The sequence below is a fragment of the Hemicordylus capensis genome, chromosome 8 (genome assembly GCF_027244095.1).
Source record: "Hemicordylus capensis ecotype Gifberg chromosome 8, rHemCap1.1.pri, whole genome shotgun sequence".
In the NCBI taxonomy this organism is placed as follows: domain Eukaryota; kingdom Metazoa; phylum Chordata; class Lepidosauria; order Squamata; family Cordylidae; genus Hemicordylus; species Hemicordylus capensis.
In genome coordinates, this window is record NC_069664.1 from 20,856,643 (window position 1) to 20,873,540 (window position 16,898).

At 45.9% G+C, this 16,898-nt stretch overlaps 1 protein-coding gene and 1 long non-coding RNA gene across 5 annotated transcripts in view; one reads left to right on the forward strand and one right to left on the reverse strand.

Annotated features, from left to right (window-relative positions):
• The window catches only part of LOC128333605 (uncharacterized), a 174,354-nt gene extending 166,708 nt beyond the window's left edge, over positions 1–7,646 (forward strand). Inside the window, exons 4-5 of the long non-coding RNA XR_008310985.1 lie at positions 4,599–4,772; positions 7,581–7,646. This is a non-coding gene — a long non-coding RNA (uncharacterized LOC128333605). The remainder of the gene's footprint in view (positions 1–4,598; positions 4,773–7,580) is intronic.
• The window catches only part of KIRREL3 (kirre like nephrin family adhesion molecule 3), a 780,338-nt gene that overhangs the window by 156,095 nt on the left and 607,345 nt on the right, over positions 1–16,898 (reverse strand). For all 4 annotated transcript variants that reach the window (XM_053269220.1, XM_053269217.1, XM_053269218.1 and 1 more), the window contains one exon: positions 16,778–16,883. In XM_053269220.1, the coding sequence (XP_053125195.1) occupies positions 16,778–16,883 (106 nt within the window). The remainder of the gene's footprint in view (positions 1–16,777; positions 16,884–16,898) is intronic.

A 16,898-nucleotide genomic window follows, 5' to 3' on the forward strand; every position in this document is an offset into this window, starting at 1 on the left:
GTGCTGGAGAACCTCTCTAGATGCTTTTTCATCTGCTGAGTGGTTCCTTGCTTCCTGGTGTCGTGCAATCTCCTTATCTCCAATTGGCTGCATTTTTTTTTTTTGGCTTGTTCCTTACACACTGGCTTTTGAATGAGATTTAACACTATACCCCCCCCCCCAAAGGAAACTCCAAAATAATCCCACTTTTTAGTTTCTCCCCCCTTTTGTACATTGCAAAGAGTGACAAACTGTCACACTTGGCTATGTAGAAGAATATATTTTACAAAGTAGAGAGAGCCAAAATCAGCCAGGAACACATGTCTGGATATGTGCTTTACCTGTGCAGAGGGGATCCCATCACGTGGGGACCCCACCGCAAGATCAGAGCTAATGCAGCAAAGTGGCTGACAGATTAAGCAGTGAATCAGGGAATCCCCTGTTTCCTGTCTCGATTGCGCCATGGACTTTTAGGCAGCCGTAGGCAAGCTAAGACCTTTTTCTTGCCTTCCATTGCAATGTGGAGATAATAATTAAGGCTGCAAAGTTTGATTAATCAATTCTTTCATCAATTAAAACAAGTTGGCCTGATTAACCGGGAAGCAGATTATTAACACTGTATGGCAGTGACCACGGTTTACATATGTGAGCACTGTAAGCTATTCCCCTTATAGGATGGAGCTGCTCTGGGAAGAGCACCTGCATGCTTGCATGCAGAAGTTCCCAAGTTCCCTCCCCTGCCATCTCCAAGATAGGGCTGTGATAGATTCCTGCCTGCAACCTTGGAGAAGCCGCTGCCAGTCTGTGCAGACAATACTGAGCTAGATGGACCAAGGGTCTGACTCAGTAGAAGGCAGCTTCCTATGTTTCTATGTACATGATCCACCAGCAAGTAAGTAAGAGGGAAGCAGCGGTTCTTGGGGAGTGCAGGGTCCCAAGGTCCTGGCTGTATTGTCTGAACCCATCCACCATCAGTTTGACTTTCATCCAACATTCTCTGCCCAGCTTCAAATCTTGGCTACAGAAGCCAGGCAGAGAACTTGGGAACCACGGGAGGGCAGGTTCAGATGACACACCCGCCAGGAGTGCACACTCCCCAAGAACTGCTGGTTCCCTACTTCTTATTTAGCAGCAGAGCATGTGTGCCTGCGGATTATGTGAACTTGTCTTCAGAATTCTTTGAATATATTGCTACATTTAAAGAAAACCTTCAGTTAGCAAGTATCGTCTTAGAAGAGGCACTCCTTCCTAGGTAAGACTGAAAGGAGAATGCCTCTCCTAAGATGATGCCTCCTGTATCAAATGCATGCAGCATCTAAAACAGGGGTGCACAGCTCACATGCCCTGTTGGACCAGAAGCAATTCTAACTTGGTGTGAGTGGGGAGTGAGTTCAAGTTTTGGCACTTTAATTATTACATTACAGTTGGTTTAAAAAAAAATATTCATGAGAGTGAGGGAGCAGAGGACTGGAGTCAGGGGGAAAGGCAAGGGGAAAGAGGCATGGTGTCAGTGGGCTCTGGCCTGGGGTGGGGTGACATCTGCTCTCAAGCGGCCAATTACACGGAACTGCTGCTACTCATCAGCTGGGCAGGCCAAGAGCTCTTCATGACTCCTGCTCTTGCCGAAGGATATTCCTAATTGTGGACCAGCAAAAAAAGTCCCTGTGGTCCAAATACGGCCCCCGGGCCCTAGGTTGTGCAGGCCTGAGACAGAAGCCAAGGAAGCATGCTTTTTTAATCTTTAGAGCTGGTTTTTTATCAAAGGCAAATTTTACAGATTTAATTGATCAATTAATAATCAACTGACAGCAACTACAGGATTGTGTGTGTGTGTGTGTGTGTGTGTGTGTGTGCACGTGTGCATCTATCTATCTATCTATCTATCTATCTATCTATCTATCTATCTATCTATCTATCTCAGTTATCCCTTCTAACTGAGCAAAAAGGCAGTTTTGGGTCTGCCGGATATTCCCCTCCACTCCAAATCTAAAGCCAATTTTTTTCAATGAGAATCTTCAGTTACTCTTCACATAGCTTACTCACCCCTGCTAACTGAGCAAAGAGACACCTTTTAAAGTGGTGATTCTCTTGTATTTAGCAGGGGGAGAGCAACTGGCCTTATCCAACCCCAGCATAGCATCCCTCCAACAACCAGGGGCTGTTGCTGGTATTTGCCTTCTGTTTCTTTGTAGATTGTGAGCCCTTTGGTGGCAGGGGTCCATCTTATTTATGTACTGTTCATTTTTCTATTTAAACCACTTTGAGAACTTTGGTTGAAGAGCAGTATATAAGTATCTGTAGTAGTAGTAGTAGTAGTAGTAGTAGTAGTAGTAGTAGTAGTAGTTAGTAAGGATTACTGAGTTTTGAATGCTCTCATGCACTATATGAAGGTGACTATTAAACTGATTTTTCTAGTGGTTGCCGAAGGATTTACCATCCTATTGAAAGTAAGTACAGATCTGTCCCTGACCAATAATGTTTATATGCATCTTTACTTGGCTACTTGTGCTAAGCTTGTTACACATCTCCGATTTCCCATTCTCCCCACCCCCACCATTTGTAATAAATATGAGAACAGAGCAATTTGTATCTTTGACAGTAATTGACTTCTCAAATTAATAACTCTTCTTTGTAACTCAGAATGCAATTATTGCTTTATTGCACAGAGGGTTGGATTTGCAGCCGGCAGGAATGGCTGTTACGCACGGTAGTACTAGTGTCCTAATTAAGTCGTAAAGTCTTAACAGGAGGTAGGTCATGATAACCTGTCTCCAGAGGGGCCAATATGTTGCAGCAAACTCCTTACAGTGTAGAAACAGAACTGACTTTGCGTGCATCTGTATGTGTGAGTGCAACATGAACGCTGGTAGTGATGAAGAGCTGCAAAAGATTGTACACAAACACACACACACAACCCACACACACACACATAGCACAATATGGCTGCTTTCAAATAAATTCTTGTCTGTGTCATCCTAACCAGGGAACTTTGCAATACAAGCACAGAAAATAAGGTAAATGAATAAATGATTTTAATTAGTTTTCAGAACAGAACTACTGTGAGGATTATAGGTATTGGGGGTGTGCAGAACTGGTTCTATTTGAACCTGGTTTGAATAGAACCGACTTGGTTCGACCAGTTTGGACTAGAACCAGACTGGACCAGAAGAAAGTGGTGCCGGTGGAACTGGTTCAGAACTGGTTTGGCAATTTGAGGGGGCATGCTTGTGAAGAGGATACTCATCATCAGAGGTGGTGGCATGGCTCCTCCAACCTCCAGACTGTGTCCGGTGCTCTAGTGCAGCCCGGTTCTGGTCGCGCATGTGCAGAGTCCATTTGTGTGACCTCTTCAAATCTGCATGATGATGCAAATGGCCTCTGCACATGCACAGAGGTCACACAAATGGGCCACACTGGAACACCAGACCCAGTCCAGAGGTTGGAGGAGCCATGCTGCCACCTCCACCTTTGACCATGAGGTGCCCTCTCACCACCCCCATTAGGAGGTTTTTTTTTAAGGCAAGTAGGTTTCCCCCCTTTGCTTGTAAAGGGGAATACTCACCGAACCTTTACAAGCATGGCCCCTCAAGCCAAACTGAACTGGTTCTGAACCAGTTCAGCCCGGTTCAACCCTTGGACCAAACCTGGAGCCAGTTGGACTCGAACTGGCTTGCGGTCTGGTGGACCAGTTCAAATATGGCTCGAATTCAAACTAAACCACTGGAATCGGTTCCATGCACACCCCTAATATGTATATATCTATGTCATGTTTTTCTTCAATTTTTGCAAAAGCCACACACAACTAATGCATATGAGAAAGGCAGATATACTTATTCTTCACAAAATGGCATAGGATCGTGGTTATTACAACCCACTCTTATTCTTACATTGAACTTGGTTTTAAAAATTAAATGTATTACTATAGGAAACATCGCCCAAACTACAAGGTTCCTATTTCAAGCTGCACCACCAGCAGCTCAGTTTGGTTGGCCACTTGACACCAGATGTCCCTGTCCACTTGCCTTGGGCTGGAGCCCACCAACAACATCCCTCATCCTTTCCCCCTACCTTGCATTTTGCCCTGGCTTCAACCTTCTGTCCCCTTGCTTTCATTAATATTTTAATAATTAATTTTTATGGAATAATAAATAATGTGCTAAAAATTGACCTGCTCCCGCCCCCATGATGTCATGGTTGGTTGCAGCCCACTGGGGCATTCCGGTTGTGCACCTCTGTTGTACAAGGACATTCTGTGAGCACTAACTTGTTGTGCTAGCTAGTCCAGACCAGTGTTGGACCACCACAAACATGCGTACACTTGTACAACGGTTGAGCAACCAGCGGCATGCCACATTTGTTTTAAAGGACGCTTTTGTGCAAGATTGCTAGAGTGCAACAGCGTAATTCCATACATCCCATTTTTTAGTGCAACTCTGAAATCTTTTTGCACTGACACAGCTTTGCTTGGCACACAAGTGCTTCATTCATCAGTATGTCAGCTCTAGACTATTGGTATCAGCATATGATGGAAAGGAGATAGTGTATACTGGTAAAAGCAGCATTAAAGGCCTTCAGCACAAGGAGTGAGTCACTTAAAGGAACATATGTTTTATTTTCAGAATATCCATCAGGAAGGCATTGCACGATGACCAGCACTGGCACTGTCAACTGCAGAGACACAGAGTCTTTTAAAACTTTTTTTCTGTTAAAGAGAAAAAAGAAGAGAGAAAAGAGAAGAGGAAAAAAGAAGAAAGAAAAGAAAAACATAGCACCTGTTGCTGCCACCACTTGTGGTAAGCCATCCCTCTCAAAACCTTATAAGAATTTCTCTCCCCTGCTAAATTTCCCTATCTAATCCAAAAACGTCAGCATCTTTGAATTTTGCTAAAACTGCCTCATTTGACCCATTTCATCCCCAACCCCTTCATCACCACTGAACTTTGCTGAAACGGCTTCTAATACAATTTTTGTTTCAGCTGTAGTTGCAACGTTCCACTAGTGGATTAACCAACTCAATTTTTACCTCATTAATTAAGTGAAGGTCCGTTTTAATTAGCGGGACTGCTATTTAAGCATAGGATGCCCCAGAAATCTCTTGGCTGATCAACAGTGCTCCAGAACACAAACTTTCATGGGGCTGCATCCTTAGGCTCAAACCATGTTATATAAAATGTAGTTTAGCCCTCTAAATTTTTCTCAAGAATTAAATAGCAACCTAATCAGGATAGAGACCATGGCATGTAGGGAGTGGGTATTTTACCTTTTCCTGCTGCACGGATGAAAACTGTGCCCGACAGTGCATGAGCCAGGCCCTCAAATTTTGGTCATTGCCACTATTTCAGGGGACAAATGCTCATAGTGATTTTTTGCAACATTTACACCCCTCACCCTCTGATGTGGTGATGGATTGGCCACCAGCTTAAATGGCTTTAAAGGGGGCTTAGACAGATTCATGGTGAACAGGTCTATCAATGGCTACTAGTCTAGTGGTTGTGGGCCATCTCCAGCCACAGAGGCATGATGCCTCTCAATATCAGTTGCAGGGGAGGAACCACAGGAGAGAGGGCATGCACATACCACTTGCCTGTGGGCTCCCCAGAGGCATCTGGTGGGCCACTGTGTGAAACAGGATGCTGGACTAGATGGGCTTCCTTGGACTTGATCCAGCAGAGCTGTTCTTATGTTCTTATGATGGAGAATAGATGATAGTACTGCTGCACTTACTGTGCTATCATCCATTCTTTATCCCTACCTCCAAATGATTAGGATAAAATTGCAATCATTTTTGAACAGAGGAAATGGTTAGGGTCAAGCTTAGGGTAACAATGGTCAAATGGCACCTCTTCAGTCGAGTAATCTTTGGAGAATGTTCCTGCCAAGTTTCATTTCCGTTCCTTTGACCACACTGATGGAAATTTATAGTCATTTTTGGAATTTTCAAAATGTTAAGAAGTGTTTAAAACACTACTGCAAATTTGGCCAGGGCAGGCCTGATGGTCAGAACAGTAAGAGCATGAGAACACAATGAAAGCTGAAAGTACTGCAATGCTATCTGCCACCCACCCCCACCATCTCCAGTGGGGCAGACCTCGTCCAAAATAGCAATAGCACTAGCAATAGCACTTACATTTATATACCGCTTTATAGCCGGAGCTCTCTAAGCGGTTTACAATGATTTAGCATATTGCCCCCAACATTCTGGGTACTCATTTTACCGACCTTGGAAGGATGGAAGGCTGAGTCAACCTTGAGCCCCTGGTCAGGATCGAACTTGCAACCTTCTGGTTACAGGGCGGCAGTTTTTTTTTTACCACTGCGCCACCAGTTTTTACTTTGTTGTAAGCCGCCCAGAGATGTAAGTTTGGGGCGGTATACAAATACGTTAAATAAAATAAATAAAAAATAAATAATGAGCACTCATTCACACACCCCCCCAGATGGTACCTTCCAACACAGCTGGCTGACATTAGCCCAAGGAGGGAAACTTCAATTGCTTTCAATGCAGCACTTCTCTTCCAGGGCTAATAGAAAATGGGGCGGGGGGGGGAGGGTTTTTGTAAGGACTGCAGATGAGGGTCACTACATCTAAAAAAGGACATTGTAGAACTGGAAAAGGTACAGAAGAGGGTAACCAAGATGATCAGGGGCCTAGAGCACCTTCCTTATGAGGCAAGGCTACAACACCTGGGTGCTTTTTAGTTTGGAAAAAAGATGACTGCAGGGAGACATGATAGAGATCTATAAAATCATGCATGGTGTGGAGAAAGTGGAGAGAGAGAAATTCTTCTCCCTCTCACACAACACTAGAACCAGGGGTCATCCCATGAAATTGATTGCCGGGAAATCTAGGACCAACAAACGGAAGTACTTTTTCACGCAACCCATAATCCACTTGTGGAATTCTCTGCCACACGATGTGGTGACAGCCAACAACCTGGATGGCTTTAAGAAGGGTTTGGATAACTTCATGGAGGAGAGGTCTATCAACAGCTACTAGTCGGAGGGCTATAGGCCACCTCCAGCCTCAAAGGCAGCATGCCTCTGAATAGCAGTTGCAGGGGAGTAACAGCAGGAGAGAGGGCATGTCCTCAACTCCTGCCTGTGGCTTCCAGTGGCATCTGGTGGGCCACTGTGCGAAACAGGATGCTGGACTAGATGGGCCTTGGGCCTGATCCAGCAGGGCTGTTCTTATGTTCTTAGGTCTAAATACCCCTTTCCCACTTGCCACATTCCCAAATCGGATCTCCCCTACAGCTGCGGTTGATTTTTTGTAAAATGCATGTCGAGCCAAATCTACATAGTTAAGGTAACCTGCAGTTCTGCCTTGGTTAGAAGCATTGATCTGGATGTGATCCAAGACTGTATGCTCAGCAAGGCTGGCTTTTAACTGAGACTTACTGAGCCCCGGTGGAACAGAGGTCCACTCTCAGCTGGAGGTTCTATTGAAAGAGACATGACATTTGTGAAATCAATGGAAGGGTCTTTACTCTAAACAAGGTGGGCTTCTGTTAATAATGCCACTGCTTCACCTAGCACAGGGAAAAAAAGAATATTCACAGGTGTGCTGTGCAAAAGAATAATATCCATATTGCATTGTTAAGCTGCTGGGTTCCCATCACTTGACCTACTTGGAAATAGACAGAAAAAGGCATTGTGGAAAACATGCTGGGGATACAATGGAGTCCCCGCAGGGGACAGAAACGAAAGGTAAGAATATGTTTTGATCTCCATTGTCATTACATTGCAGTTGAGAATTGGGCTAAGAGATGATGCCACTGAGTGCAAAGGAATCCAAAGAGCGAAGGGAAACCTGTGAGGTTTTATGTATAAATCTGTATGATCATGGATTCCTGTTGAGTTGAAACTGCTTGACTTCCTTGGGCAGGTCTATATCTTCCACTGTTACTACTTACATGCCACTTTTCAACAAAGTTCTCAAAGCGGTTTACATAGAAAAATAAACAATAAATAAAGATGGTTCCCTGTCCCCAAAGGGCTCACAATCTAAAAGGAATGAAACAGAAAGTGGAGCCCAGCAACAACCAGTGGAAGGAAGGGTGCTGTGCTGGGGTTGGGTAGGGCCAGTTGCTCTCCCCCTGCTTAATATCAGAGACCCACCACTTCAAAAGCTTTGCTCAGTGAAGGCAGCTCAGAAGAATCCTCATGACGTTCCATTGGAGAGGATTTGCACCGTGTAGCCATGCATCAGTTTGGGACCCACGTACCTTCCAGTGGTCCTGCCACAACTTGTGACCCACTAAGCCAAATGCAACCCAGCAGCCAAGCACAGCTTGGTCAGTGGCCAAGCCTGATAAAGCTAAAGTTTTCACTGACTTCCTGGGATGGCAGGAATGGGGGAGGGGATGTCTGATGACCCTAATGGGCCAAAAAAACCCCATGTCTAGTGAGCACCATCTGGCTTGATGGGTCACTGGTTGTGCAAGCTTGCCTTAGAGCAGGGGTTTCCAACCTTGGGCCCCCAGATGTGATTGGACTACAACTCCCATCAGCCACAATGACTGAAGGATTCTGGGAGCTGTAGTCCAACAATATCTGAGGACTCAGGGTTGGGCATCCCTGCCTTAGAGAGCACCTGCTTTCATCCTCTGTACTGAAATGATTGCTATTGTCTGGCAGAACCAGCATGCTGGCACAATGCCTCTGCATCAGAAATGTTCAGTGGAGGCATGCAGAAAGACCTCTTCAGTGTCTGCTGCCATGATCTAGAACTCCTCTCCCTTAAAATCCCAAAGTCAAACATACTCTCCAAAATGCTATAGATGAAAATGAGGACATGCTTGCAACATCCCTGCTGGCATATTCCAAGGATGACTTCACAAGCTCCTCTAGCTCTTCTATGATACATTGCTGGAGGCTCTTTGCCACATGCTGTGTTCACTGACTCTGCAATAGCCCTGTCCCCCACTGATTCAAAGGAGTCTTGAGACACTACATGGTGCCTTTGTGTTCATGCATTTGCATGGATGTACAATAGGGACATGTTGCACCCACACACCCATTCCGAAATTTAACATGGCAAAGCTGAGGAAGAAACTGAATCCTGATGAATGACAACTCTAGCAAATCACACTCACACATTTCAAAAGGCATCCAAGAAAGGCAGAAGTAGGGATATATCTGGGGTTGCTTCATTACTTCAACATTACTTAGGCATTGCTCTTCCACAATTAGTTGGAGACAGAATGAAAACAAAGTTCCACACAATATTTAATATAGTATTATATTAACTAACAATGTCCTTCCACCAGTCAAGATTGTTCTATATAAATTCCATTCTGCAAAAGTCCCTGGCAATAGGGGTGTGCACGTAATCACTCCAGGTGGTTTGGGTTGAGATAGATAGATAGCAGTAGTGCACTGGAGGGCTGGAGTATAAATATTTTAAATAAATAAATAAATAGATCCAAACTTGAAGTGAACCACTTGGTTCGCATTCTGGTTCTAACGAACCGGGCAGCCAGTAGTTTGGTTCATGACTAGAACTGGGGTCAAACCAGGTTGAACTGGTTTGCCCCAGTTCTAGTGCTTGCAAACGGGATTCTGGTAAGGATTACCCTTTGCAAGTACCGGGGGAACCCTACGGGAATGCAAAAGGGTGGATAAGGGTGGATTCGGGTGGGTGGCGCAAGGTTACCTCACACACCGCAGCAGTGGTGTGGCTCCTCAGGGGCAGCGGTGGCCAGTGGGCTTCTGCCAGCTCTCCTAGGCCCTGCCGGTGCTCCTCACCACCAGCCTGGGCCAGCGGGGGCCTTGTTTGGGACTCCATGCAAACGCAGATGCCATTAGAGTGAAGTCCCAAACTGGGCCCTTGCTGGATCGAGTTGATGGGGGGTGGGAGTGCTGGCAGTGCCTAGGGGAGCTACCACTGACCCACTGCTACCCCCTGAGGAGCTGTGCTGCTACCACAGCACACAAGGTAACCTCCCGCCCAACTCCTGCCCACCCTTTTCCAACCCCATAGGGTTCCCCTGGTGCTTGTAAAGATTCCCCTTTGCAAGCACTAGAACCGGCCGAACCATGCCGAACTGTTTCGATCCGAACTGGGCCCAGTTCAGCTCAGACTTGGACCAGTCTCCCTTCTTGGAGGACCAGTCTGGTTCGAGCTTGAACCAGTCAAACTGGTCTGGTTTGATTAAAACCGGTTTGCACATCCCTACCTGGCAATATCACCTAGAGGTATTTCTTGCAGCTTCAGTCCATTTTATCGCTTTCTGTCCATCCTGCTTGGGAGATTAGTGAGTAATTGCCCCTTGAATAGCCTCTTTGAGTTGCCTCATGTCAGTTCATGAGGTTTTAATCACTGGATTGCTCTCATTTTCTTTCTTTCTTGCTAAATAATAAAATAGTATACCTACAGAATGTATGTTACTGTAGTGCTATTTTTTTTAAAAGGAAAGCAATGCATTTTATTATCAAAGATTCATCCCAAATGAGGTCTGAAAAAAGCACTTTATCCTTTCCTCATAAAAATGATACCAAACCCCCTGATCATTTCCTTTACTCTTTTGTGCACTTTTCCTACCTTTTTGATATCCCATTCTGAGATGAGCAGAGCAGTGCGGTCCATTGTACTCCAAGTGTGATTGCATTAGAGCAGTATTGCTGCAACACTGAACCAAGGTCCGTCAATAGTCCAACCCTCTGGCAACTTCTGCTGCTGGAGGACATCTTGTGCAATTCTTGTTTTTGTTTTTTGCACGACAGCAGCTAGATTTAAATTGTGCAGCTCATGGATGCAGCTCTTTAACAAGCCCCGACCTTTGGAGTTAATGCTCCGATGCACTTGGATAAACTCAAATTAAGAACTTCAACCCCAATGAAAAGATGAGCACAAACTCTCTCTGGGATGCTGCTGTATGGGAAGTAGCGCAGCATGGTGCTGAGGAGAAGACCGAGACACATGGCTACTAAAAGGGAAATCACTGAGAATGCCTCAGGAGGAACCAGCCATCAGCTATCACCCCAAGGGCATGGGCGGGCTTTGCTTCTCCTTCTCCGTGAGGACACACATGCAAAACATCAGGATATCTCAAAGGAATCCATGGGAATGGATCTCCCTGCTCTAGCAGCAGCATTTCTAGGCCAGGAAGGCAGAGGGTGAAGAAGAAAATGAATCCTCCTTTCTGGATTCTATCTCATTTCATTTCTCAATGCTTCCTCCAAATTCAAGGTGTCCAGGAAGTAAAAGATGATGGCACAGCAGGAATTGTGAGTTCTGCCATCTTGAATATGGCCATACTGATGCCATCCTATTGTGCATATGTATTGTGTGATTCAGGATGCTGCTACAATTTGCAAGGCAAAGATTAAGGAGGTCCAGGGAACGTGGTTATCCCATAATGAAAAACACAATATGTGCACCACAGGAGAGCAGGTCTTGTGGTGGCAAGCATGACTTGTCCCCTTTGCCAAGCAGGGTCTGCCCTGGTTGCATATGAAAGGGAGATTTGATGTGTGAGCAGCACTGTAAGATCTTCCCTTTAGGGGATGGAGCTGCTCTGGGAAGAGCATCTAGGTTCCAAGTTCCTTTCCTGGCATCTTCAAGATAGGGCTGAGAGAGATTCCTGCCTGCAACCTTGGAGAAGCCACTGCCAGTCTGTGTAGACAATACTGAGATAGATGGACCAATGGTTTGACTCAGTATAGGGAAGCTTCCTATGTTCCACCTATCACTGAACACAAACATACAATAGGTGAACATATTGTGTTTTTCTTCATAGGATCACTACATTCCCTGGACCTCCTTAATCTTTGCTTTGCAAGTTGCAGCATCATCCTGAATCACACAGTACATATGCACAATAGGATAGCATCCGTATGGCCATATTCAAGATGGCAGAACCCACAATAGCCATTGACATAGGCCAGTCTTCCTAAAATGCACCATACTGAGAGAACTGTCCTAAAGTAAACATGTATATAAGAACCCTGTACTGATAATAAATCCAAACTCTGCACTGCTCAGATTAGTTGATTCAAATTAGGCAAGGCAGCTGGCAAATTCACTGGTTAGGCCCTGTCCATCTATCACAGCCGCACACCTATAAGATTTAATGATCTTGTTATGCTACACAAAGGTTCTTGCAGCACAGTTAAATTCCTTCCCCAGCATTTGCTGAGCTCATGTGGTGATGTATAGTGATGTTTCTGAACTAAAACAGCCTCCAGGCATTTCAGAGTTCTGTCCAAGAATCCGAAATAAATGTCTTCCCATGACTTAAAGGAGGGGGTTCCCAACCTTTTAAAAACAAGTGTGCCCCTTCTGTCACAGACCTTTAGCTCAGGAACCCCACAGAGATTTTTAGTGCATGCATGAGTGCGTGCGCATGCACGTGCGCGCGCGCACACACACACACACACACACACACACACTTAAATATTACAGTTATGAGACAGGCTACTCCATTTACTCATGAGCACTAATTTTCTGAAGCCTGTCTATCAGGCTGAGGGAAGAGTAAACTGAGCTTCAGTACATAGCCAGCCAATCAGAAGCAGAGTAGGAGGGCCTTCGATCTCCTCTGTCCCCTTTTGCAGCAGTCATATTGCTGAGGATGTGTTGGCTTCAAGACCTCCACTCTGTCCTGCTCACCCTGGGCTGTTGGAGAGCTCTGGACCTGACCCTTCTTGGCGGGTACCTCATTGGCTTATGAACAGCTGGCTATGGGCTTAAACAGGGAGCCCCACCCCCTGACCACTCCTCCTGAACCACCTGGGCTTCCGGGCAGGTGAGCAAGTGACTCTGTCACCATGCAGACACCTCTGTCAGCACGGGAGCCAGCCCTCCCTAGCACTTCCCTCTCTCTCTTGGCTAGACTTGGCTTTGGCTCTGCAACTGAAGCATCTGGGATGAGGCCACTTGGTCATGGTTGCAACTTCCTGTGGCATTCTGGGGGATTCCCCCTTTGTCCAGCATGCAAGGGGCACAATCAGGGGGTCCCTGACAGAAGCAGAGGGGGACATGTCTTCAATGTAATACATCAACCAGCTCTTAAAGCCAAGCTGCGACAAACCGGCACGCTAGGGAGTCCCAGCTGATAGCACTTCCCAGCCAGCACCAACCACCACACAACGGTGCGAAACAAAGCTGAAGTTGTAATCAAATGAAGCTAATGAAGTTGTATATTTCAGAATGTGGAAGTCTATGCAGCAGCCATGTAATAAAGCAAGCCTCTCCCTAACAGAATGCTCATTCGGCGTGTGTGTGTTCTGCTAGCGACATCCCTAAGCAGATGGTTCCGCCAGATCACTGCCAGGCTCTCTAAACAGCCACCGCATGCTGGATCAGGAAGGAGCTGCTGCAAACGTAACTGTGGCAGCTTCAACAAAATGCACAGGTGGCAGCAATGCTGAGACAATTGGAGCCTATTACCGTATAACAACATCATCAAGGCAAAGAATTTCCTCTCTAAGCCTTGGCAGGCCCATCAGTGGATGACTTTGCTCAGCCTGGGGAGAGAATTAAAGTCGATGGGCTGGTTCAGATGTCTTGCAGCACCTTGGCTAGAGCCTGGCCATGTGTGATGTCCCTGAGTCTCAAAGGAACAGCCCTGTTTGATCAGGCCCAAGATCTATGTAGTCTAGCATCCCGTTTCCCACATTGGCCCACCAGATCCATCATAAGCAGGAGATGAAGGCATGACCCCTCTCCTGTTGTTCCTCCTCTCAACTGGTGGTCGGAGGCATCCCACCTCTGGACCTCGAGGCATCATATGGCCATCAAGACTAGTAGCCATTGACAGAGCTGTCCTCCATGAATTTGTCTAAGCCCTTTTTAAAGTCATCCAAGCTGGTGGCCATTACCACATCCTGTGGCAGAGAATTCCAAAAATTAATTATGCACTGTGTGAACATGTGCTCTGCCCTCCCATCCCTGTGCAAGTGTCTACTTCCTAAATGGGTTAAAATAAGCCAAATTTGGTAGAATCACACAACATAACCAATTGTGGCTTATTCGAATCGGGGGTGATTCTCCTCAACCCTGAATCAGGCCCTTTATTTCTCAATTTGATTCGATGTCAAATCCCCTCAACCCCTGATTCGACCCAAATCAAATTTAGATCAAATCAAATTGTACATCCCTATTTCAAATAACCCGAGATTTGTAACTCACTTCAAACCTTGGATATGGATCTCACATTATTTGAAACAAGGTATTTAGAATAAGCCAAGATTGGTGGGTTCAGACAACACAACAGAATCAATCTCAGCTTATTTTAACCTAGATAGGATGTAGATGCTTATGTTGGGATAGGAGGGTGAGCATGTGTTCCTGAGACTTAGGGACATTGCACAGAGCCTGGCTCTAACTGAGATTTTGTGTGATGTCTGAACCAGCCCCATGTAGGCTCTGCCTGCTGCATTTGGGTAAAGGGCAGGATTGCTTCTGTATTCTAGCTATCCAACTGCTTTAATAAGAAGGTAACACAATCTTCTGCCTGGTGCCTGAGATATCAGAACTGCTTTTATAGAGCAATAACAAAACTCACAAACGCTACAAGTACAGAGACACCTTAATGACCAACAAATGTATTGTAGCATTTACTTTCGTGGATAACAGTCCACCATCAAATCCATGAAGTGCTATCCTAAGTTGGCAGGAATAAATATATATGGGCATAGAGAAAAAGAAACTGTAAACAATGGAGCCAAATAGCCATGACATGCAAGAAAAGTCTGTAACCATTTTATGAAAAAGCTCTATGTACGCAAGATAAAATTGTTCTGACAATTCAGGACAGCAAGATAACAAAATCCTCCTAGCTATACTAAGTGACGGGACGGGACACTGTCTACTGACTTGACTGAAGCCTGAGCACTTGGATCAGATGCTGCAAAATCACTGGGTACTAATAGTGCCAGTCTCAGCAGGCAAGGTTGTATTGGCTGTTCCAGGGAAGTAGTGCCAAGGCTGCCCATGGATCTGGGTACTGCTGCCCTGTATGGTGAGCCACTGTGGGCTCTGGTTGGTGTATTCCCTCGGCAGGAAATGATGTCTGGAGTCCAGAGTGACTGTACTCATCTAGTCTAGCCATTGGCTGAACCTCACTAGGAAGTCTTAACAAAGCTCCGACACTGGAATGTTGTCTGGGCAATCGTACTTCCAGGCTCTGACTCACGATCACTAGAGTGTGACTTACGGATATGACAAATATTTATATACAGGAGGACCTCGATAATTGTGGGCCCAGCACTTGTGCTTTCACATATCTGCAACCAGGTAATTAGCACCCAGCCGCCATATACACGGGGGGGGGGGGGGGGAGAGGGTTACACCCTGTACATGGACTGGGGGTGACAAAAATCCATTTTGTGTTTGGGAGCCATTTTATGGCTCATTTGGTTTTTTAAAAATGGGGCAAATGTGGTTATTTTTGGCTGCTTTTGGCTGCTTTTTGCCCCTCTGGGTGCCCTGGGCCACTCTGCAGCATAGTAGGGCACTTTTGGGGGATGACTGGGGGGGGCAGATGCAAACCCCATGATTTTTGGCCCATTTTCTGCCATTTTGAGCAGTCCGGGAACTTAAGACCTAATGCCTCATTTTTCACGGGTTTGCTATCAGCTCCCACCCCATGGACTAGAATCCCCCACAAAATAACAGGGTCTCCTGTACCACTTTTCAACAAGAAGTTCTCAAAGCAGTTTACATCGATATAAATAAATAAATAAATAAATAAATAAATAAATAAAATGGCTCCCTGCCCCCAAAGGGCTCACAACCTAAAAAAGAAACGCAAGATAGACACCAGCAACAGCCACTGGAGGGATGCTGTGCTGGGGCTGGATAGGCCCAGTTGCTCTTCCCCTGCGCTCGGTAAAGAGAATCGCCACTTTTTAAAGGTAGCTCAGCAGCTAGCAGTTTGCTCTTGCTGAGTGGCTGCTCATGGCTCGGCTCTGACAAACAGCAACATGAGGAGCACGAGCGACTTTGGCTTTGCAGTTCCGGGTCTTGCTCAAAGGAAGGAGATGCGCATATTATTCCCCATGAGCAGATGCATACTCTGTCCCTTCACTGGGAGCTTTCCCAGACAGCAGGCTTTGACACAGGTTTTCTGTGAGGCTTTACTGCGAGTTCAAAGTTGCCCCCAAAACTCAATGCAAAAAAGTGGATTTTTTTTTTACCCTGGATATCAATCGGGCTATAGTCTAATGTGCAGTGAAAAACTCCAAATTGGGTGTGAAGTGTTCCCTGATAGCTTGCAGGGACTTCGGGGTAAATTTGGCTGTTATGTGAATGCACACCTCCATTCTGGTGGAGATGGGAACCCAAAGCCGGGTGTGAAAAACCTCTGGGAGACTTCAGATCTCCCCCACTTTCGCTGAGGCCTAGAAGCATGAGGATAAAAAGACACTGTCACTCGCACTTCCCCTCTGCAACACACTGCTAAGACCGGGCTTCCCAACCTACCCCATGGCTCCACAAACCCCTGGGGCCGCCATTGATATCTGGACCTAGCCATGAAGTTGCACCGGCCAACAAGCTCAGCAACACCTCGCGCCTTCTGTGTCCTACTGTTGCGGTCTTTCGACAGCAGAACATCCTGTGGAGAAAGCACTTTCACCTCAAGGTTAGTGCTCCAAAGGAACATTCCACCTAGGCAGTGTTTGAGCCAGATGGGATCACCACAAAGCTAAGCTAAAAGAAGCAGCTCCACGCATTCAGCCAGCAAAACAAAAACAAAAAGGACAGTCAGTACAGGCAGTTCTCTGGCGGTGAGCAATCTAAAGCACATATGCGAGCATCTGCAAACAACAGCATCTTTTAAAAAAATCTTACCTGTACTGGGTGACCGCAGGGTTGGCCTTAGCAGAGCAGTGAAACTTTACTGTGTTGTCCTCAAGGACAGGCTGAGGTTCTACTGACAGGTTGACGAGAGGCGGATCTGCAACGATACAAC